Below are 22,964 nucleotides of genomic sequence, written 5' to 3' on the forward strand. Positions count from 1 at the left end.
CTCTTATTAAATAAATTATTTTATATTTATTTTAGGGTAAAATACCTCATTAAATAGAGATAAATATGAAAAATAAGATTAATTTAAAGATAAATAATTATTTTATTAAAAATAATATTTAATTAAAAATAATTTATATTTTTTAAGGAGTGACTCATTATTTGCTTTGTGTAATTAAAAATCAAAGCAATAACGTCTAGCTTGCAACGCGTTGCTTTTATCTGTGTGTGTGTGTGTTGAAAATTATAAACAATTCCTACAAAAATATATATATATATATATATATATAAACAGTTAACTCATTCAAACATTACAAAATAAAATTACCTTGTTATCTTTTACAATTTGTTGATCCATGCATCATTCTAAGAAAAATGAAACATGTAATATAATGAATAATTTGTGATAATAGTGTTTGTAAATTACAATTATATTATAGCTAAAAGTATGAACAAATCTCTTTCAATTAAATTGTTGCACACACACAAAAATATATTACTGTAGATGTATTATTCTCGCATACGTAAATTAATATTCAAACAATAAAACATTCTATTTTATAATTTGTTGTTCAACTTTGTATTTAATCTCCAATTTATTATCTTATTTGCACGTATATTTATAATTTAATCAATATATATCATGCAACATACCTATTATATTTTTACCATAAATCTTGCATCTATTATTTTTTTATCATCCCACATTTATTTTTTCATTGCAGCCCCCACATGGTTTTTCAACACACCAAACATTTATTTTAAAAAAATGCCACTGGTCATTCAACTGTAAATGATGAACGGTAAATTAAATCATAAATACCCCTCGTTTAAAAATATAAAATATTTTTAACTGAATCTCACCTCCTAATAAAGTAATTACCTACTTTTAAATTAACTCTATTTTTTCTTATTTATCCTTGTTAAACACCCTATAATAAATATAAAGTCACTACAATAGAGGCACTTTTGAAAAAAAGATAATTATTACACCTCAAAATTTGGATGTGGAAAAATAAAAAAAAATACAGAATTGAAAATCTCAGATTATACAAAGGAAAAGACGAAAGTGATTAAGAAAAAAGAGGAAGAAAAGCGTATAGAAATAGCAGAAGCCTGGGATAGCATTATATATGCTCAAGTAATAAGAGGCTTTTTATTAGTAACCCAATCGATTATTAGAAAATATATTATAAAAATGTCTTATATTTTTAAAGATTTAACTTTTTAAAAAATGTTTTATATTTTTTAATTGAGGGAATATAGTGTAGCAAAAAGTATTCTTTTAACTAAATATTTACATGCACAAGAAATATATTATTTTAGATATATTATTCTCACATGCTATATAAATTAAATTTCAAACAATGAAACAATTTATTTTATATTTTTCTATTTAGCTTTGTATGTAATCTCCAATTTATTATCCTGTGTGTGTGTGTAATTCAATCAACCAATACCATGCAACATATATATTATTTTTACTATAAATCTTATATCTATTATTGTTTTTTTATCATGAGTCTCACGTTTATTTCTTCATTGTGGCCCTCGCATGATTTTTCAACATGCAAAATATTTATTTAAAAATCGTGACTATTCAATCAACTGTAGATTAACATTAACAGTTATATGCTCCGCATATATACATACAGGGAAGATTTGCACACAGCGCACGGCGGAACTGTCTTCGACCTCAGTATTATTTTTTATGAATTTTTTATTTTCTGAATTCTTTTTGTTTTTTTTTGAATTACAAGAGGTCTAAGCTTGGAAAAAAATCGGACTAAAGACATGTTAAGAGCACATTGCTCGGCATAGATATCCAGGAAAGATCTATAAAGAACAAAGTCAGTGTTTATGCAGCGAGCATAATTGGCAATTGGCATAAAGCTGAACAAGAAATATACAAATAATATAATAATTATCTGTAATGCTCATACTGTCAGAGTAATTTTTTATTTTTATCGTATTTTAATGCATAAAATTTTGTGGTATATAATATTAAAATAAAAAAACCAAAATTTGAAATGATGAGTATTGTTCATTTCTATCAAAAATGAATCACATATAATTTTCCTTGATTGAGGATTTAATTATTGCCAGTATTTTAAATAGCTTAAATGTCTTGAGTTTGATATTTGACCGGGTTAGCATTGAATTGTTTAAATTATTATTAAAATTTGAAGTTAATTTGCTAACCTAAATGTTACCATAAGATAAAAATTGAACTTGTGTTTCACAAGAAAGAACGCAGGTGTGAACGCTTTTTGCGTTTTTCAGTCAAATTGCTTTCAGGAAGCACGAGAGCTAGGGACTTGAATACATTATAAGCTTGGCATGCATTTCTGGAAAATGTTTGGATATTCACTGTAGAACCACGTTCAACGTTCTATATGTATGTTAAACGTTAGGCTTGGAGAAAGAAAATAAACTGTTAGCGTCTTTATTCGCAATTATATGCATGCATATACATGTACTATGTGTATTGATATATTGAATGCTTGAAATAATGCAGCAGAAAGCCCCCACCAAGGACCACACAAGGCCTTCGTGAGAATGTGAGCGATGACCTTATCAAACCAAGTGCTACGTCGATTCCTGCCCATAGCAGTCTTCTCTTGTCACTGTTAGCTCAGAGTGCTTGGTGTTGGGTCAGCGGGCTAGACGAATAAGAGAAAGTTTCTAATTTCTGTGAGATAAAAATATCACAGGCTACCAATAAATCCGTTTTTATCAAGGACTTGATTTATAATTTTTATATTTGTAAGATCGAGTTTCATTTTTAATGTAAAAATTTTCTTGGTGAAATGGTCGGTAAATACCTCCCCTGAAGGTTTGCACCGACACTGCGCAATCTCCGAAACTCAACTTACCCATGGACAGGCAGGTAAGAAGATATTTTATACTTTTAAGGTTTTTTATATTTAAAAAATAAATTTGTCAATATTTCCTATTGTATAACCGTGCAAATGCAAATTTATTAAATGTCGCCAAATCTCATGCGTTGCTACTTCATTTTTATTTATAAAAAACTATTATTTTTTAATTATTTTTTATATAAATAAAGTTACATATTTCATTAAATATTTATTACATATTTTCTAAATCACCCCTCATAATTTACATTAATAAAAATAATTAATGCATGCTTATGTTGATTAATATAGGATATTTTAGTTCAACTTTTTTTATTTTTAGACATAATTATTATGATTAATTAATTTTTTTAAACTATTGATACAGTTTTTTTTCTTTTGTGTATAAAAATTGAGGGAGTGTGCTGGTGTGAGACTATGAGATATCATTTAGCTCAACAAAAAAATTAAGCGGAACAACGTCCACTACCGCTGGTAGAAAGAAAGGCAGTGAGCACCTACCAAACAATCCAAAAGAGAAACTCGTCCAGTTAGTTGCACACGCGTAGACGAACGTAGGCAAGAAGGCGAGAATCTTCCGATCCTTGTATTTATTCCATAAAAAGAATACTACTAATACGAATAGTAATAAAATTAGGGCAAGGTTTCGAGAAATATACTAATTTATAGTAAGCACTGCTCAATTTCACCTAGTTAATCCCAACGCAGCGGAATCCAAAAACATGCTTGGGAATTCGCACTTTGGCTGAACTAAAACGCCAGGTTTAATGCGACCCATTTCAATGGATCGGACCTTAACAAAAATAATAATGGATGCTCTTGCGTGCTTTTCCATTCGTGGCATCAAACCCAAACCATGCAAGCCACCCAGCACGTGATGGTCACGTGAATGAGGCAAAAGAAAAGAGGGATAGTGCTTTTGTAGGGGTGATTTGGAAGGGCTTTGCTTTGTGTACAATGCAAGGAAGGAAGGAACGTAATGAATGAGCGGCGTGCTTTGGGTGCGCTTGATGATTTCACTTCAAGCGAAAATCAACTAACCACATCCGGAATGGGACAACTTGTTCCAACAACGCCAAGTGTGCGTGATAGTGCTGGCAAATTGTGCTTCTTAGTTATCTTTTCATTTTGATCAATATGGCGCTTCCCACTCGTTATCCGATGTACCGTATAATCTGTTTTTCGGTGAAAAGTAAGGATCACGGACCCAGAAATAACAGGATCGGCCAAAACAAACAAAGAAACCTAAGCTGCTATTACGACGCGTAACATGATGTCGCAACACTCGCGACGTATCCTAAATCAAAGCGTTCAGGTGTAACATAAAAAGAAAAAGAAAAGTAATCTTTTTTTTTTAAAGAAAAAATTAATTATTTAGTTCATATAGTTTTGACTCAGTTATAATTCAGTCTCTGAAGTTTTGACTTAGTTGTAAATTAATTCTTAAACTTTGCCTCTTATAATTTAGTTCCTGAAGTTTCAACCTCTTAAATATCAGTCTCTATACTTTAAAAAATAAAATTATAAAAATTAAAAATATTTTAAAATTTATTACTAATATCTTAAATCACTAAACCCTTTTAATATTTATAAATATTAAAATTTTTAAATTTTTTAAATTTTTAAATTTTATTTTTTAAATATGAGGACTAATATTTAAAAGGTTAAAACTTTAAAAACTAAATTGTGAAAGGCAAAGTTTAGAGACTGATTTACAACCAAGCTAAAATTTCAGGAACTAAGTTATAACGAGTCAAAGTTTAAGAATTGAGTTACAACTAGATTAAAACTGTAAGGATTAAATGATTAATTTTTTTAAATAATTAAATTAGTTTTTTATTCGAGCGTATAAATTAGCTACTTGATTTTTAGCGTGAAAAAATATTTACCCTTATTTGGACCGGCAGAAAATTGGAGGGAATATTAGGAAGCTTTCATATCAACTCTCCTGATATTTTATCTATCCTATTTTTTAATCCAAACAAAGTTTTTTAGTTATAAAATTTTAATGAAGACATCTCGTTTGTTAGCGTCGGGATATCTATCATTCTCTTTCATTTAAAAATATAAAATATTTTTAATAAAATTTTATCTTTAATAAAATAGTTACTTATTTTTAAATTAATTTTATATTTTTATATTTAATTTTATTAAACACCTTATAATAAATATAAAGTCATGATTAATAGGTGTTTTTTAAAAAAGGATAATGATTGTACATTAAAAAATTAAAAATACCTTGCCTTTTTAAATATCCAACTTCTCAAAAAATGTCTTACATTTTTTAACGGAGAAAGTAAATTGTTTTTTTTTATTTTTAAAAATAAAAAATTTAAAAACTTGAATCAGTTTTTTTACTTTAATTATTTTTGAAACTGTTTTTATTTTTTATTTTAAAAATAAAAAATAGAAATAACTTCAAGCTATTTTGATTTTATTTTTTAAATCCATTACATTTGATTATTGAAAATTACATTAAATTAATTAATTTTTATCATAAATTATTAGTAATTGTTTATAACAATTACTATCCATCTATTTTTTAATTCTAAAACTATTTTTAAAATTAATATAACCAAACGTATTTTCATTTGTTTTGTTTTAAAGAATAATTGAAAGACTGTATTGTAAAATAGTTTTTAAAATAAAAATAAAAAAATCAAATAGGCTCTTATTCTCACAGTTTATACAGCACGCGTCAAAAATTTTCCTTTGATTTTGAAAGTTCCAGAATCAAATGCATTTACTCGGAAAAAATGTTGGGATGAAAACGCATCCTTTTAGCAAGAATTCGGTCCAAAAAAAAAAAACTTTTTCATACGAAACTGCATTCTAATATTATCTCGAATAAGAGGTCTCCAGAAAGTTTACTTATTTTTTTGCGATAATCTCCTTGCATTCCCAGCTAGGCGGCTACTAATCAAGAAATGACAATAAATCTTCAATTAAAATGTCAAGCACCGAATCACCACCTTGTCCTGCAATCTACGGATCGACTGGCTCTGTATATGACAACAAAACAGGGAAGGATTGCTCTCTGATTCAAAGCCACGAGTTCCTCTGACACCTCTGATTCACACCGGGTTGAGATACCACTGAATCAAAACCCCCTCCTTTGCATTTGTGACCCCAAGTTCATGGAAATTGGCAATCCGCCCCGCAATCACTCTGCATAATACAGAGGCAGTTCTCGCGGAGACCCAATCTCCTGCAGAGCCTCCACCTATCTTCCCGTGTGCCCTCCAACTATTTTCATGTAACGTCACGGAAACGTCCTTCACCGGCAACGTAGAGCTCACCATCCTACAAACCGCACACCATCTGTTCGAGCAAATGCCCAGAGATGCACTGTTTCTCCCCAAAGAACAAGTGATAAGCGCACCCTGAAACCGCACGAGTTCATTCCCATCGACCACCAGTTTATGGGTTCTCTCGGATTCACAGATTGTCCCTGACTTCGACTTCACTCCCTCTCTGTATTCTTCAAATTTGGCGAGAAGATCCGGAGAGTGATTGACCTTGAGTATTTTCTTTATCACTACCGTTTCCTCGAGAGGCCACCCAGCACGAAACATGGCTGCCACAATATCAACAGGCCAATCCCCTTCCAGGAGCTCTGTGAGTTGGTTAGAACGTGAAACAATTTCTTGCGATAGAAGAGGTAGCAGGGGCTTCAGCTTTAGGTTTGGATTGCTTGCAAGGAGGCTTGGGTGGGGTGTTGTGTTTTTTCTTGGCTGGTTTATGCTTTCGTTGGGTAGTACTAATGGTGCTGTCAGGATCAGGTTTGGGTTTGAAACACTTGACGGACGATCTAGGATGAAAAACCAGAGCTGCTAATGAGGCTGCTATTAAGCATTTTTCGGTCATTGTCAATTTTCTCTCACGAATGGCTTCGTGCAGGAATGAGCAGGGCAAGATTTTTGGCTAATTTTGTTCACTTCAATGGGATCGCTTTTGAATTGGAAACTTGCATATTTTGGCGCGGTAATTGCGGGAATTTTCTTGAGGATTTCTTCGGGCATCATGGGTCTCGCAGCGTGATTCCGTTTTTACTCCGTTTTTCTTGTGCATTAAACTTAGCCGCCACTTTGTTGTGCAAATAATAAACGCTTGGTATATCATCTAAATTCGATTAATTGCGTGCGGTAAACGCTTGGAAATAAAAATATCTAAATTCGATTAATGTGTGGTTGGCCAGTTACGCACTGATCTTTTTTCTGGCCAACCACTGGCCAAAAAAAATAGTGCGTAAAGTGACATGGTTTACACTGATCTTTTTCTGGCCAACCACTCATTAATCAACCATGTCACCATTAATATTCATGAAAAGAGAGAGAGAGAGAGAGAGAGAGAGGAACCTCGTGGGGTGGACTGAGTTTTCTTGTTTAGAAATTAGAATGCCCGCTTGTTGACTAGTCCGGCCTGACATTTGCTTATGTTGGCCCAACCCGACGTCACAGGACAGTACGCCAATTTGTTATCCCGTAGGGCTTTTTGGCCAATTCTCTCGTAGGTTGGGTTCAAAGAGAAATTCGTCCCTCGTTGGTTTGATTTTGTACGGTGCATCACTCATTAATTTGACTTGACTAAACGTCAAAATGGACAGGGTAAAAATCAATAAGAAATGGCTAAATCGCCCATAATGGAACAATCAAGTCGATTAGACAATCCTTTTAAATATGGTTGGTTCTTAAAGTCAACAACAGAAGTACCTGGGGAAATGATATGAAATTTCACTGAATCAGGTTTTCGAGGATAAGGAAGGAGTCACACCCATCGTCCTGCCGAAGAAAAAAATGAAGTGGCCACAGTTATCAGAAAACATGAGAATGGCAGCGCTAGCACCGCACACCGCATAACATTTACTATGGTTTTACGGTACGTGGCAAACTATGACAATGTTCATCCGGAGTTGCCAGGAAAGGGGGAAGAAATGAGGAACCTGCTCCTTGATCAAAAAACTAGTTCCTTAAAAGTTGGACCAGATCGTGAACTGAAAAAAAAAAAAAAAACTAGCAGTTTATGGATCTCACGATTTGACTGATTAAACCGGTGGGCGAAATGATGATACAAATAAATAAAAGTAATATTATATTTGTGTATAAAAATATAAATATAAAATTATTTAAAAAATGTGTATCTGCCTTGTAAATTATTAAAAATATATATTGATTGATGATTTACAATTTAGATTCAAATTAAGCTCTCTCAATGTTGTCATTTAATTTTTAAATATAATTTTTTTTTAAAAAAAAGCAAAGACTAATTCAACTAGCTAGCTTAACCTCAGTTTAATAACGATTCCTAGCTCAGCCTTCTAGACAATCTTTTCAAAGAAAATTGAGTTGTTATACTATCCTACCAATACTTTAACTAGTTGGGCTGACTAGTTTGCGTAGTTTTTAAAACATTGTCAACAACGTTAACTTGGAAGCTAGGATTAATACTTCGACCTTAAGCCGAGGAGACATCCCGTCTAGATATTTCACACCTCAATCAAGATAGGTTAGATTAAACATCCGTTGGTTAATCTCAACAGAATTGCTAGGAGCTATTGGAAGTTTTTATTTGAGATGCACGGGGGGCATGTGTAATTGGGCTTCATTAAACGTGTTTCATTTTAACCAACATTGCAACTAAGCTTTCAGGTATCTTTAAGGGGGCTTGAATTTTGTTGGGATGAACAATATCTTAAAGTCAATGTTTATTATGACGCATTTGAAGTAATTAATCTTATTTATAACGAACATTCTCAATATTTCCCTCTTACTAGCTTTATCGAGAAAATCAAGAAATTCATCATGTAAAATTAGTCTGTCATTTAGGATAACATTTTCTGATAAGGGAATGGAGGTGTAGAATACCTTACCCATCGAGTGAATCAATGTAGCTCGAATACCGTTCTTGGCAAATTAACCACCCATGGGATGTAGGAACCTCGCTCTTTTTTCTGATATTAATTAATTTCGTTGTCGTCGTGCAAAAAAGGGAGGTGCTCTGCTAATATTTAACCAGTGTTAGAATGTCGATTCTACTCACACATTAATATTGACGTAATCACATACACGTGCAAAATCAACCTTGGCAAAGTGATAAACCATCAGGGTGGGCAAGCTAGTGGATTACACAAGGTACACCCCCAACTCATTTTCGTAATATTGTTAACCACTTTCTCGTTGTTAAGAAAATTAATTAGAAGTTAAAATCTTATACAACTTTTCAAAATTGCTATTTGATTGATATATCTCACTGGGATTATAGGACGAAAAACCAGTATAGAGAGAGAGAGAGAGAGAGAGAGAGGATATTTTTTAGATATTAATTATAAAAGCCTTATTAAATTTTATAGAAGGTCTTACGCGAAGGACCAATAAGATGACCTTACAAACAAGACCAAGCTGAATATTGAAATATCATGCCACACTAGTTTATTTATTTGTGATGCATGAGAAAATTTAAATATATAATACAGATTCTCTCGTTCCAAGGGTCAGCCATGATTCATGGCCCTGTTCGTGCGCGAAAATGAAGAAGGCGAAGAAGACGTGGAAGATATTTATCAAAAAAAGAAGACGTGGAAGATGGCTCTCTCTTTGATTTTCCTGTCGCCGTCAGCGTATTCGCACCCACCAACACGCCATGTGCTCTTGCTTTTCCCTGTATTCCCCTCGCTCTCTAGACAATGACATCCATTGCTCAAAAATATTCTCCACCCTTCCACTTGCAGAACCCCCACGTCTGGATACTCTACATTTGTAATATCCCTCTTTCATTACCTAGAATATATGGTTTTCTTAATATTTTTAATGCAAGTAAATTTAAATCATTAAAAATGGATGACCAAAATGGGCTCAAAATCAGGTACCTCTTTCACCTGGATTGGACCTCATTAGTCCTTCCTCGCGAAACAAGGTGCCTGAAAATTTCTCTCTGGAAGACCAGGGATAAATGTTGATACCCAATTTTAATTAATAAATTTAGTCGGGAATAGGAATATTTGGCGATCCGAAGCGGACAACGGTGCAATCCTTCACGCGACACGACTACATAGATGTCCTGATTTGACCCGAACCAACGTGACGACCGGGAGGAGGAATTCAAGATTAAGGGGCTATTTAACATATTTTTTATTTTTTTATTTTAAAAATTAATATTTTATAAAACATGTTTTGAGAATAAAATAATAATAAAATAATTTTTTTCATAACACTTAAAAGTTATTTTTATTTTGTTCTCTTCAAAATAATATTTCAATTTTTTAAAATGCTTTTTAAAATATGTTATCAAACATATCCTTTTATTTTAAAGAACAGAAAATTATTATTAAAATTGCCAAATAGGCTTAAGTTTTTATTCCCACGGACCACCTCCGCGCCCCTTTCCCCTTTCTACTTTCCCGTGCTTTTTTTGCTTTTCGCAAGCCACTGCGGGTGAGGGCTCAGGACCACCCTGTGTTGGTGAGGCCAATCAGAGATTTCAACGTCACCGCTTCATCACCATCTGACGTCCATTCCAACCTCTTCGAACGGCCACCATTTTGAGAACACGTCACCAACCAAAAGCAAAATCCCCTCGTAGCTCATGTTATATGCCACTACCATAACTTTTTTAAGCGTGACGCGATTGGCATTCTATAATCAACTTCTTGCTCAACTAGCTGCTTGAATTTGCATTTGGGTAATGTCCTGACTTGTGCACTCAAAATTAAAGCTACGACTTGCATTTTTTCTTGTGCGAAAAAGTAGAAAATGGTCATGGATATTGTGCGACTCACATGGGATGGGGCCTCGTCGCTCTAATCGCTTAGCGTCGAGGTTTCAGTGACGGGCACTGCACTAGACCGACAAGTACAGGTAACCGATTTCCACGGGCCTGTCGGATCAGACACGCTCTGATTTAGTAGCGAGCCAGGCTTAAGTTGGGAGCCGTATAAGGCTGACGTGTCCACATGTTGTTACCTTCTACCTATCATTACTCGCTCTTCCTTTCTCTGCTAACGAAAGCTTTAGTGTAATAATAGCAACTAGACTTGGGGTTAAGCAGGCCATTGTTCTCTGTTTTGAAGAAAATCAGAATTGAATTAGAGGATAGATCACGTGATACCGTAATACCACATAGTTTTTCACTTTTCGCTGGAGCGCAAGTTTTCAGCGTCGGTAAGGGAAAGAGGCTTCCTGCTCAGCGCACACAGCATTTTATCTTTCCTTTCTTCTTCCCGGCCCTTTTTGCCCCCTTCTTCTTATTTTTTTTAAAATTGTCTGTTAAATTGTTAAATGAATTTCCTTTTAAATTTTTTAGGTTCATTTTGAATACTGGTCGGAATTTTTTAATTGGAAAATGTAGCTTCAAGATCACGCTTGTAAAAAAATTACATTTCGGTTCTGTTTTGTTCTGGCTGGCCATTATCGTCACTCAGGGTCATTTCATTTTTATATATAAACATCAGAAGTGACCTTCTCCGTTTCCATTAATTCCTGATTATGAAAGTGCTGCCGAAGCGGGGGATTTCACCTGTTACTGAGGTCTGAGCTAGTTGTGACTGTTATTTTTGAGGGTAAATGGTGGAAGTAGACTCGTGGAGAGACGGGCTGTCGAGTCTTCTGGACAGCTCTGACGTCCGTTATACCGGAGATCCGATGGAATCCTCCACGACGCCATTTGAGACGAGAAGATCGGGGTATGTGCCCCCTGAATCGCTGACGTTGGAATCGGAGGGATCGGGGGAGAGCTTCAAGGATCAGGCCATGGGTTTTATGATGGCTTGGTGTGAGATACTATGGAATTTGCTAGAGGTTGTAGGGATATTGTGCAACAGAATTTCTTGAACGAGAACTCGTATGTAGTGAGAAAGCTACGAGGGCCTTGTGCTAAGGCTTCAAAGAGTTTAAGGTTTCTGAATGCTTTTTTGCCCGAGGATCGGGATCCGTTTCAAGCTTGGTCGGTCGTGTTCTTCGTTTTCATTCTTGCACTCGCAGGTTACTTAATTAACTACCCCGTCTGTTTACTCTCACGTTAATTTATTTGTTGTAGAGTTTCCTTTCTTCAACATTTTTTTTTAGATAGGTCGTATTAAATTGCTATACCTTATAAAAGAGGGAGAGCTGGCACAAGCCCTCGTCACTGCCCCATTTTTTTCATGACACAGGTTTACTGGTGTTTTTGGAAATATTGATTGAACAATGAAATTCGGAACTTCCTCTTGGAAAGACTTCCATAACATAGAGCAAGTCTAGTTCTCCGACATTATGATATCGCTGCGAGGCATCATTTTCATGTTTGAAAATTAAAATGATCACCGTTTATCAGATTCTACGATTATCACTGATCGACAAGCCGCATTTCATAGAAAAACTTGAGATTATGTTGAAGTTATTACATTTAAAAATACGGTCTTCTGAACCGAATTGCAACCGTGGGTTAAAATCTTAGGGGAAAAAATTATTCATGTGCTAGTGAATACTGATAATAAATTTGGATTATACCACATAACTTATAGTACATGAATTTACTATGAGTCATTTATTGTTCATGTCCCTTCAGACACAGCGTATTTGTGCTGTTCATCAGTGTGGGCTTCACTCATTAAGAGTCTTTACAACCGAATAGGAGATTATTGATTTTTATTAATGAAGTAACAGAAAAATTCTCACATTGTTACTTTCATCATTTTTTTCAGTTTTCGGTAATTTTTGGTAATTATAAACCTTGATTTTATATCCATGCGCCTCCATGAACTAGGTGCATTTTTTCTTGTTTTTTCCTTGATTTTGTTTTCTCTGTCAATGCTATTTCAAACACTTATTATGTGAGTTTTATTAGATTCCAGAGAAACTACTATAATTGTTTATGAATGATTTCTGCCTGATGATGTTGGTTTGGTATGAAATTTACTGACCTTTACAAGCAATTTGCAGCTATTAGTGTGGATCCCAACCGTGACTCTGTAGCCCCAGTGGTAAAGGTGCGCATGCATCCTCCTAGTGCTAGGCGAATACTTCTTCCTGATGGTAGATACATGGCTTATGATGAGCAAGGTGTTCTTGCTGATAAAGCTAGATTTTCCCTTGTTGCTCCACACGCTTTTCTTTCTTCCAGACTGGCGGGTGAGTTGTCAGAATTTTTTATTTTCAGGATTGGTATTCATAATCTCTATCATATTCTGACCAGAAATAGCAAGAGATACGAAGCTCTGCCTACTATCTGATTTGTTGTTGTTTCTTTTCCAATGGAAGGTATACCTGGTGCTAAAACTTCACTGCTTGAAGAGTATGGTATACGTTTAGTCACATATGATCTTCCTGGTTTTGGGGAGAGTGATCCTCATCCTAAGAGAAATCTTAACTCCTCAGCTATGGATTTGCTGCATCTAATCAACGCTGTCAATGTTAGTGACAAATTCTGGGTACTGTGCCACTCAAGTGGATGCATTCATGCTTGGGCTTCACTCAGATATATTCCCGACAGAATTGCAGGTATTCAACAATATGATGCTTCGTGTCTGGGTTCTAGTTAAAAGCTTATTATATGTTCAGCATCTGGAAGTCCATGTTTCCCGTCATGGATTTAAGGTTGCTTTCGGAGCTTTTAAATTCTTTGAGCTTAATTCGAGACTTAACCACAGACTTTGGTGGTATAACTTTTGGGCAATATGCAATGTGAGTGCCAATTATGATATTAGTTTTATCTCCATTCATACAGCTTAATGCAAATATTTGTTGAGAATAATTTTGGAGTATATAGCAATGTAAGTTATGTTAAACTTGTTTATTCCTTTTCTACTCCCCATGATCTCTGCATAAATGAAAGGAAATATTTTAGAGTCTGATGTTGTTTGTGATATTACCTGAAATTGCAGGTGCAGCTATGTTAGCTCCCATGATCAATCCATTTGAGCCACGTATGAGTAAGAATGAGATCAAAAGAACTTGGGAGAAATGGTTGCCAAGGAGGAAGTTCATGTATTCACTGGCTCGTAGATTTCCAAAACTTCTCTCTTTTTTCTATAGGAAAAGCTTCTTGTCAGGAAAGCATGATAAGATTGATAAGCAGTTGTCCTTTTCATTGGGAAAGAAGGTGAATATGTCAATCTTTGAACGGTATAATTTTAAAATCGATATAGTGTTTTAGATTTATCGATAATGGTTGTGAATTCATGCCAACTGGAAGCAACTGGATTCATCAATCTTTGGCTGTTGTCTGCCCACCGTAACACATGATTGACTAAAATACTCATTTGCTTTAACAGTTGGATGTAGAATGGAAGTAAATCTCAACTTGTATGTGGAAAAGTCTGTCCATAGCTGGTTAAAATATGCAGATCCTAACATGACAACTCTTTAGAAATTTGCTTTATCTAATAAACATAAGCTACGGAAAGTGATAGCTATAGACTCATTTTGTTTAATCTTTGGTATTATGAGGGGATGAGTAATTGTGCGCCAGGGTATCTTCATATTATAAATAATATCATCGTTCTTATGGCTTGCGTATAGAATCCAGTGGCTTCATTGACGTGCATCGGACTGCAAATATTAGAATCCATCCAAAATTTTGGCCCTTGTTACTTTCTTCTAATCTTGCCTCTGAAACGGATCTCTGAGCATGATAGTGAAGCTGATTTAAAAATAGGAATTAAAACACAATGCCCAGTAAAGATTTTCTTAGTTTTCTTCAGCTTTCATTGATAAAAGGCAAGCGATTCCGTGATGATCTGTTAAATTAACATCTTGGCATGTTCAGGATGAAATTCTGATAGAAGAGCCAGCATTTGAAGAATTTTGGCAACGGAACGTGGAGGAGTCAGTACGCCAGGGAAACACACAACCGTTTATAGAGGAAGCTGTTCTGCAGGTAACAAATTGGGGATTTGATTTAACGGAGCTCCAGGTGCATAAGAAGTGCCGAACAGGAGGCTTGCTTCTTTGGTTGAAGTCTATGTACAGTCAGGCAGAATGTGAATTAGCAGGATTTCTTGGCCCTATAAACATATGGCAGGTATGAACTCATATTTTCTTGGGTAGTGCTGTTTCTTCTAACCTAAATTTTTCCTATAGAGAACGAGTTCATCTTGATGTCTAATTTTGTTCTCGTATGCTTTCCTTTTCAATTCTGAACAGGGATCGGATGATAGGGTGGTCCCACCATCAATGGCGGAATACATAGGACGAGTTTTGCCGGAGGCAGTCATCCATAAACTTCCTAATGAAGGTCACTTGTCCTATTTCTTTTTCTGTGATGAATGTCATAGGCAGATATTCTCCACCCTTTTTGGAAACCCTCAAGGTCCACTTGAAAAACAAGAAGAAACTGCAATCGTGGGAGATTTACCAGTTTTTGCTTCGGATATGGAATGACACGTGGCTACTGATTCACGCTTCCTTAGGCTGTGATTGTAAATACCACAGGCTGCTCCTCTGCTTGATGGAGCTTGAAAGACGACAATATTCATTGCAAATCCGAAAACTTTGGATCATAAGAGCTTCTGGAGACACAGATAAAAGCAACATATCACTAAGGTTTTTTTTTTCAACTCCCATTTCCATATACTACGTTGTATCTGTTATCTCGTTTAGGATGTTTTTTGGTATCATCATTAACTGAGCGGCAGAATTCTGTCCAAGGGGTAACACTTATTGTGGGGGAATCATTATCCTACTTGTCAAATTGGATCCTCCAGCGATGGTCGTTGCCTCTGGCGTTTAACTGCATACTACGAATGTTGTTGTAAAGCATATAAGGGTAGAACAAACGAGTTTTCCCACCCCCTAAAATGTAATTCCATCTGAATATCTTCCTCTTTTAGCTGAAGATTTATGAGGATTATGACATTTGTAGACTTTTGAATTACAATGATCAATATTCACCGATAGAAAGTTTGTTAGTTGGTATCTGCTGAAGTACAATGCTTTTACAGCATGGTTATGTTTGTCGTCGTTGTATAGTTTCACTTGAGTCGGAGCCAGTTCCCCAGTTGCGTTTGACACGTAGTGACTGAATATCATTTCCAATTTTCTATTTATTATTATATTGCGTAGCGAGCATCCCTTGGACACTAAAAAGTAGTATATCACGTTACTGCTACTGAAAAGGCAGTTGGTATGGGGAGAAGTGGAATGGAGAGAGCTGCAATCTTACTTCAGTGTGACAGTATTCCATCATATATGCTTGTGTCAATTGTAATTCGCATCATACGTTTAGATTAGACCATAAGATTTTGAGACGTGTAAATGTCATTCTTTGTCGCAAACTCCAATCCTCCAAATATCAACCCTCTAATAAAATACATGGGGATGGAAACACAGCAAAACATCTAAACACAGAAATCATATCTTGCGAAAACAGAGTAATACAAACCAATGAGATGCTGAAATGGAATATACATTTTATGTCTGAATGAGAAATCACGATCTTCAAATATAACGATGATCTGTTATGATGAGGAAGATATGGCACTTGTTCTTCTGAGAACCATTTTCCATCTGAGCAAATATTGAGAGAATATAAAGAGAGGGGGAAAAAGCAGGTAAAACGCTTTTTAATGCCTCCCAGAACACGGCAAACAATTTAATTTATAAAACCAAGTAAAATGGAACACTCGAGTCAAACGAACATTTCTCGCACACAATCTTTACGACCTCGCTTTTGAACTTACCTCTTATTTATTTAAGCAGCCCCGCCATCAACCATAGTGATTTCTGCAGTTAAGTTGTTTTCTACCTTTGGGGGCCCACTTGAATGCCGCCACGGCCTCGCCGGTGAAGGCGGGTAAGAAAGCCGTTTCTTTGCAGTCCCGAAAGATCCTTTATCTTTCGCCTTCTGCGGCGTGCCATTCTCAGCTGCCAATGGACTCTGCGTCCTGGACTTGGCTTTTGCAGACTGAGTTGCCACCATGTAACTCGGAACCGCCGGAGAGCTCGCAAGGCTCTCGTCGTCTCTCACGGACGCGCCACCGATGGAGTGCCTCCGGAACCGCCCTGACTGCGCACTGGCCACACTTTTAATGTCATCATCCATTGCAAAGCTGTCCTTTGGGCTGGCCTTCTTCAGTTTTCTGGAAGCTGGCTTTGAAGGAGTTGAATATAAACGGAAGCTAGGGGAGTCAGGAATTTGGCTTGCTGTGGGAGAATGCTTTTCAGAATTGAGTTGGTAACGAGCATATGATTTGCTGATTTCTCCACCGGTGATGCTGCGGCTAGAACTTCTCACTGATGAATGGTCATCGTTCATTTCTTTCTCCATTTTGCTTTGGCTCTCCCATGTCCGGGCAGCCATCCATCGTTCCAGCCAGCTCCAACCCCAGGAAGGATTAGTTGGATCCATGAACATTGGGTTTATAGATCTGTATGAATTCTTCCATGTTTGCTGTTGTAGACATTTTTATCACAAGAATCAAAATTTGTTAATTTGAATTGAATATGGTACTTGCTTGACAAGTAAGCAAAAATGAATGGCCCTGCGCCTTCATTTAGCGGGTCATAGGATTATGCTAACAGCTCAAGTGGCCTTATTATCTCTTCATCTGGCCTTATTATCTCTTCATCGATAACATGAAATTTATGCTTGCCAAACTCCAATAACAAAGCCAGTTTTCCTTTCTATTCCCCCCCCTGTTAGTTTCATTTATGCATGCCTTTTTCCCATTTCTTTCTTTTCAGCTTATGAGGAAAATAATGACTATAATACATTCACAAGCAAATAGAGAACCTGATGAGTGAATGCGTAAGCCAGCGCCTTTTCTCTTCTCATAGCTGCCTCATACTTCTGTAGCAACTTTGCTTCAATTTGTTCTTTGGATTGCAGGCTATCATCCCATTCCTCTCCAATCTGTGATGAAAATTTGCAGCAAAAGTTGAAAACATGCCAAATTTTATATTCTAAAGACCAGACAAATGGTGGTGTTATGTCAAGGATAATGCATTATCATGTGAAAAACAAAGAAGTGAAACCCAGAGACCCGCATGCTCTCGAGCTCTTTTGCATGCTTGTGTAAGAGCTGCCTTTGTAGAGCCTGATTCTCCTCGAACATCCTGATCCTCCTAGAACGAATCTGAGATTGCACACGAGCTAAAGTTTGCATAGAACGAAGAGTGCTAGTAGCTTGGCGTTTTACAATTGGCCCTTCCATTAGTGTCCTCAATCTGACCAGCCCTCTCAAAGCTCGCAATGCTCTTCTTGCCTAAACGATTTTTACAGAAATTTCAGTTCAAGAAGTTGACTAAACATTCAATCAACAAGAATTTCTTTTTTCGACACCCCTGACTTCCCAAAAACTTGGTTAGTTTAGGAGAGCAACCAAAGAAAAAGAAAAGTTTAACTTCATGCAAGAAACCCATGCTTTGGAATGACTCTCACTCTCATTACAGTTAAATAGCTTTCAAAACGAAGAGGGGTAAGAAACATATGAAGAGTGATCTACATTGATCGTCATACCAGATATCCCCTAAAAGCTGTCTGAATCTTTAGTGTAGCCACTTCTTCCCTTGATTTACCGGCAAATCGAGGGATTTTAGGGGCTTGAACTGCAACAGCTGCTGTCTGAGCCGCAGGAATAGGTCTCTCAGCATTCACAATAGTTGCAACTGCATGAACATGACTTTGACTGGCTTCATTCTCAACATCATGTGACTTAATTTCTTCAGGATGAAGAGAAGGACGTGCTGTTTTCTCAGAACCCACGTGTGAGTCTGAGGTGGCCTCCAATTTTTGCTTCCCAAACCATTTCTTCTTCGATTTGCTTGCTTTCTGCGATAGTGGAAGCTAAAACTATCAGAACTGTTTCACAGAGTTAACATGAACCTATATATATATATTTAACAGACCTGATCTTCCTTCTTCTTTGACTCGGGGCTGAAAGCTTTCTTCACATTGGAAAACCAATTTCCCTTCCTCCCCATCTTCTTGGCATTCCTCGACTTGATCCTTTATCAAGAATAGATTTTAAATGTTAAGATCTCATACCTGATAACCCAATACAAACTCAAGTTTCAAGCAGCAAAAGGTAAACCTGTGAGAGGAATAAAAACCTGAACCTAATCCATAACTGGCGGTAATCCTACCAATTTCATCGAGTAATGACCATTAAAGGAATGTATATAACGCTTGGGAGACTAAACAACAGTTTTCTGATCCTGGTTCTTCGAATTGACATTGAGTCAAACATATAACCGACTAAAAAGAAAAATGATCTTCATTTCCGGAATTTCATAGCAAAGAAACAGAGAATTTCAGAATTATCTAACTGCATTGCTAAGTGAGACGCTTGCGGTGAAATCTAGAAACACCAACATGTTGTTGAGATTGAGAAAGTTTCAGCGCAGGCAGGAATATATGCCCAATCGAAGAACGCAAGCAGAGAATCAGAGAGAGAAGAAAATGACGAAGTACAGTAGTGTATCGAATACGGAACTAAAGACTCGAGTTACAATTGATTGGAATGGAGATGGAGGTAACCTGAGCTAAAACCAAATGTCAGATCTCAAATATACCCTTCACTTCCCAAGGTGAGCCGTCTCCATTTCTGGACAGAAGAAACAAAAAAAGATTTGGAGTGGAAATCAGAGGGAAACGAAATCAGATCTTGACAAGAGGCTTTCCATGATATATTTGATATATGAGAAAAGGAGAGGAAGCAAAACCAGCTGGTGTTCGGGTGATATTAATGGCCCCACCACCTGGGTCTTGCACAGTGGACAGTGGTCCCCACCATATTAACATTAAGTTTAAACCTCGATGCCACGGTTTCACAGAATCAAACATAAGTACGAAGAAGAGGAGAAGAAGTCACAGTGTTCATGCCTTTTGGTTTTCGTGCTGCCAATCCATGACCATTCTCCTCCTAGCGTGGCTTTATTATTATTCACCTTCCTTCTTTAACTGTTTCACAGTGAAGCAGGGAAACTTGTGAGGTGTGGCAGATGTCTCAGAGAGACGGTGGATTCTCTTTTTCTTTTTCTCTCTCTCTTTTTTTTCTCTTTTCATAAAAGCTTATTCTTGTTCACTTTCATTTCTTTTCCTTTTTTTACCCTTACCTAACTCGAGAATCGAGATGTTTAATTTTACAAAATACCTTCTCTTTCGGGTTTTCCTGGAAAAAGTTATAAAACCCGCGCGAGAGTTTGGCTTGAGTTCAAATTTTTCCCGCGGGTTTAATGTCCACACGGCAATGAAAATCCTCTCATGCTGTTAAATTGAATCATTGATGTAATCTTGGAATCTTAACAAACAAGAGACAGCAACTTTGTGACGAAATTAGTGCGCTCAATCCGATAAACCTGGCTACTGAGCGCCGACTGATCTTGTCTTTTCTGTTTTCCATGTACCAGTGCCAGGGACAAAAAGGTCCAACGAATAAACCACAGTTTCTTTGAGGGTAAAAGTCCCATTGAACCAGCCAATCAAATATTAATAGAATCGTGATGGGATTTTTGATCAGATCAAATAATATGGCATGACTGACTTTATTTAATTATGGCGACATACAAATGCAACTGAATATTTTTTATAAATACTAAATAGAACGTTTTTTTTAATTAGAATAAAAGATGTTTAGAATGTTTTCTAAATGTTAAATAAACTTAATTTTTTTAAAAGGCCATCAGAGATTGGAGTGGGCGACAAACATGTTCATGAGACTCAAATTTTTTTAAAGAAAAATTTAGATGGGTTAGGATTCAGAGAAACTAAACACAAAATTAAAAGTATACATAATTCGTTTCCCTTTCTGTTACTCTTGATTTTTTTTTTTTTAAGAGAAGTATTTGCAATGAAGACGCCCTGTGTGATTTAATTAATTATTGAAATTGACAACGAATGAGCGTGCACAAGTTTGAAATTTTGAATATTATGCATTAAACAAATAAATATGGTCTGCAAATGGACAAAATGCAGAAGAGGAGGCGAGAAAACACATGTGGATGAGAAAAGTGGCATTAAAAAAAATGAAGGTATCTTAAGGAGGACGTTACATTGTGAATATTGATGACACTATGGATCAACAAGTCAATTATTTTATACGTTTCCCAATTTTATATATTCCATCTGTTTAAAAATATAATCATTTAAGATATAATTATTATTTTTTTAAAAAAACATCCCTATTGATAAATAATTATATATTTATTATAAAGTATTTAATAAAAATAAATATAAAAATATATAATTAATTTAAAAATAATTACTTTATTAGAGTGAGATTTTATTAAAAATACTTTATATTTTTGAACGAAAAGAGTATTTTTAAAATGATTATTTTTATAAGTCATTTTAACAATTTTATTTTTTTATAATTTTTCATAAATAAAATAAAATTTGATATATATATATATATATATAATATTTCTAAAGATAATATATTTGATTTAAATTAAATTATTTTTCTCTCATATGATATCGGCAATCTAATCACTTTCCCTCTGCTTGAGTAAAGTGGTTAGGAGTGGTTGTATGTGCTAAACACAACCACTTTTTAATTTATAAAATATTTTTAAATAAAATTATATATTTCAGTAAAGCTTACGATGTCCCAATAAATCTAGGCCCTGAATTGACAGTAGATGGATGTGAAAGCTGCAATCACCAATATTTTTACGGCCCGCAGCCTTGTAATCCTTGCAACCCCACGTGACTGTCATCAAAACTCTTCATAAATACTCACATGACCTCTACCATCGATGTGGCCCATCCTGCCCTTTTATTTTAAACTCTTTTCGTTCCTCGTTCGAAACGAATTCAGTACTCATCTTTTTGCTCAAAATGTTCAACTCAATATTTCAATAATTACGATTATAAACAAAAATTGTCCACTGCTGACACCATTAAAAAATATAAAATATTTTTAACTTTTTATTATATAATTAATAAATTTTTTAAAAAATATTTTTAATAACTAAATCACCCAACCCTTCTTTCTAAGTATGATACCTTGTTAAATAAGGGCATGTAAAAAAATAATATTTATTTAAAAATAATTAATTATCTCATCAAATAATATAATAAAAAAATTACACATAGATTTTATGTAAGAGAATTTATTATGAAGAAGTCTAATAAAAATTATAAAAATATTTTTAAATTCTTTTTATTTATAACAGGACAAAAAAATTTACAACTATACAACAAACATTTATGACGTATTATTATAAATTATTATTTTTATTTATAAGTTATAAAATTTATGAAATTTTTTAATAATAAAATTTTTTTATGTAGGATCTAGATGTAATTTTTTAATATAATTTTATTTAAAATATTTTATATATATATATATATATATTTCAAAAAAGTTCAATATGCGCCCAGGTGTATACCACACGCGCAGTTATTCGCGCTATCCTTGTTTGGACAAATTGCGCATTATACTCCATTTTTGCATTGTGGGCTTTATTGTGTAATTTTCTCAATAATTTGTCAGGTCATCAAACGGCAAAAACACACGAACTCAATAAATATTAAATAGCGTTCCCGAAAAGTACTGAGGTGGGACTCAATTGTCCTACTAATTAATACTCCCTCTATCTTAAATTGTGAAGTATTTTTTTAAAAAAAATTTATCTTAAATTATAGAACACTTTAAATAAATTAAATTTTTATTAAATATATTAATTTTAATATTATCTCTTCTCTCTATAATTAATTTTTATCATTTTCTTTTCAATATATTACAGGATGGATATTTTGAGAAGTTTATATTTTTATTTTAAAAATATAAAATTATTAAATATATTTATTAAGATTTATTGGTGTATAAAATTTTATCTAGAATATCTTATAATTTAAAATTAAAGGAGTATAATAATAATGCGGTTTGTTATAGCAAATAAACTGAGACAATGAAGAGCGACGATTCATAATTGGATGAGATTGACCTGCCCACCCAAGAACCAAAAAGGATTGATTTAAACTACTGTGTTACCATTCACAAGGCACGAAACAACATTATACAAAAAAAGGGGCAGTTGTTCCTCCCCATAAAAAAGGCATGGGAATTTGGTAGTGTATCGGAGTATCAAGTATGTATGTTTCTTAAAGAAAAATATCAGAGAGTACTATTTTCAAGAAGTTTCACCCCACCCGGGGGAGAAAAATAATA

General features: G+C 34.8%; 2 protein-coding genes and 1 pseudogene across 4 annotated transcripts; 1 reads left to right on the top strand and 2 right to left on the bottom strand.

Moving 5' to 3' along the window:
* Window positions 1-5,689: 5,689 nt before the first annotated feature.
* Window positions 5,690-6,946, bottom strand: LOC129304112 (uncharacterized). Its single transcript, XM_054943758.1, has one exon. The coding sequence runs from the start codon at window positions 6,451-6,453 to the stop codon at window positions 5,953-5,955; it is 501 nt and encodes a 166-aa protein (XP_054799733.1). The 5' UTR covers window positions 6,454-6,946; the 3' UTR covers window positions 5,690-5,952.
* A 3,704-nt stretch (window positions 6,947-10,650) lies between these two features.
* LOC129313157 (uncharacterized) lies at window positions 10,651-15,765 on the top strand (annotated as a pseudogene).
* A 409-nt stretch (window positions 15,766-16,174) lies between these two features.
* LOC129313165 (protein IQ-DOMAIN 2-like) lies at window positions 16,175-19,588 on the bottom strand. Of its 3 annotated transcripts, none has more exons than XM_054956118.1 (6): window positions 19,328-19,588; window positions 18,697-18,796; window positions 18,308-18,619; window positions 17,832-18,053; window positions 17,582-17,701; window positions 16,175-17,239 (listed from the first exon to the last, which is right to left on the bottom strand). In XM_054956118.1, the coding sequence occupies exons 2-6, from the start codon at window positions 18,769-18,771 to the stop codon at window positions 16,541-16,543; spliced, it is 1,428 nt and encodes a 475-aa protein (XP_054812093.1). In that variant the 5' UTR covers window positions 18,772-18,796; window positions 19,328-19,588; the 3' UTR covers window positions 16,175-16,540. The 3 variants fall into 3 exon arrangements, with proteins under 3 accessions (XP_054812093.1, XP_054812110.1, XP_054812101.1); XM_054956135.1 differs by lacking the exon at window positions 19,328-19,588 and adding an exon at window positions 18,901-19,266; XM_054956126.1 differs by lacking the exon at window positions 19,328-19,588 and adding an exon at window positions 18,882-19,266.
* Window positions 19,589-22,964: the final 3,376 nt, after the last annotated feature.

Source organism: Prosopis cineraria, unplaced genomic scaffold (genome assembly GCF_029017545.1).
Source record: "Prosopis cineraria cultivar Desert tree isolate PC_DT_omini unplaced genomic scaffold, ASM2901754v1 PC1, whole genome shotgun sequence".
NCBI lineage: Eukaryota > Viridiplantae > Streptophyta > Magnoliopsida > Fabales > Fabaceae > Prosopis > Prosopis cineraria.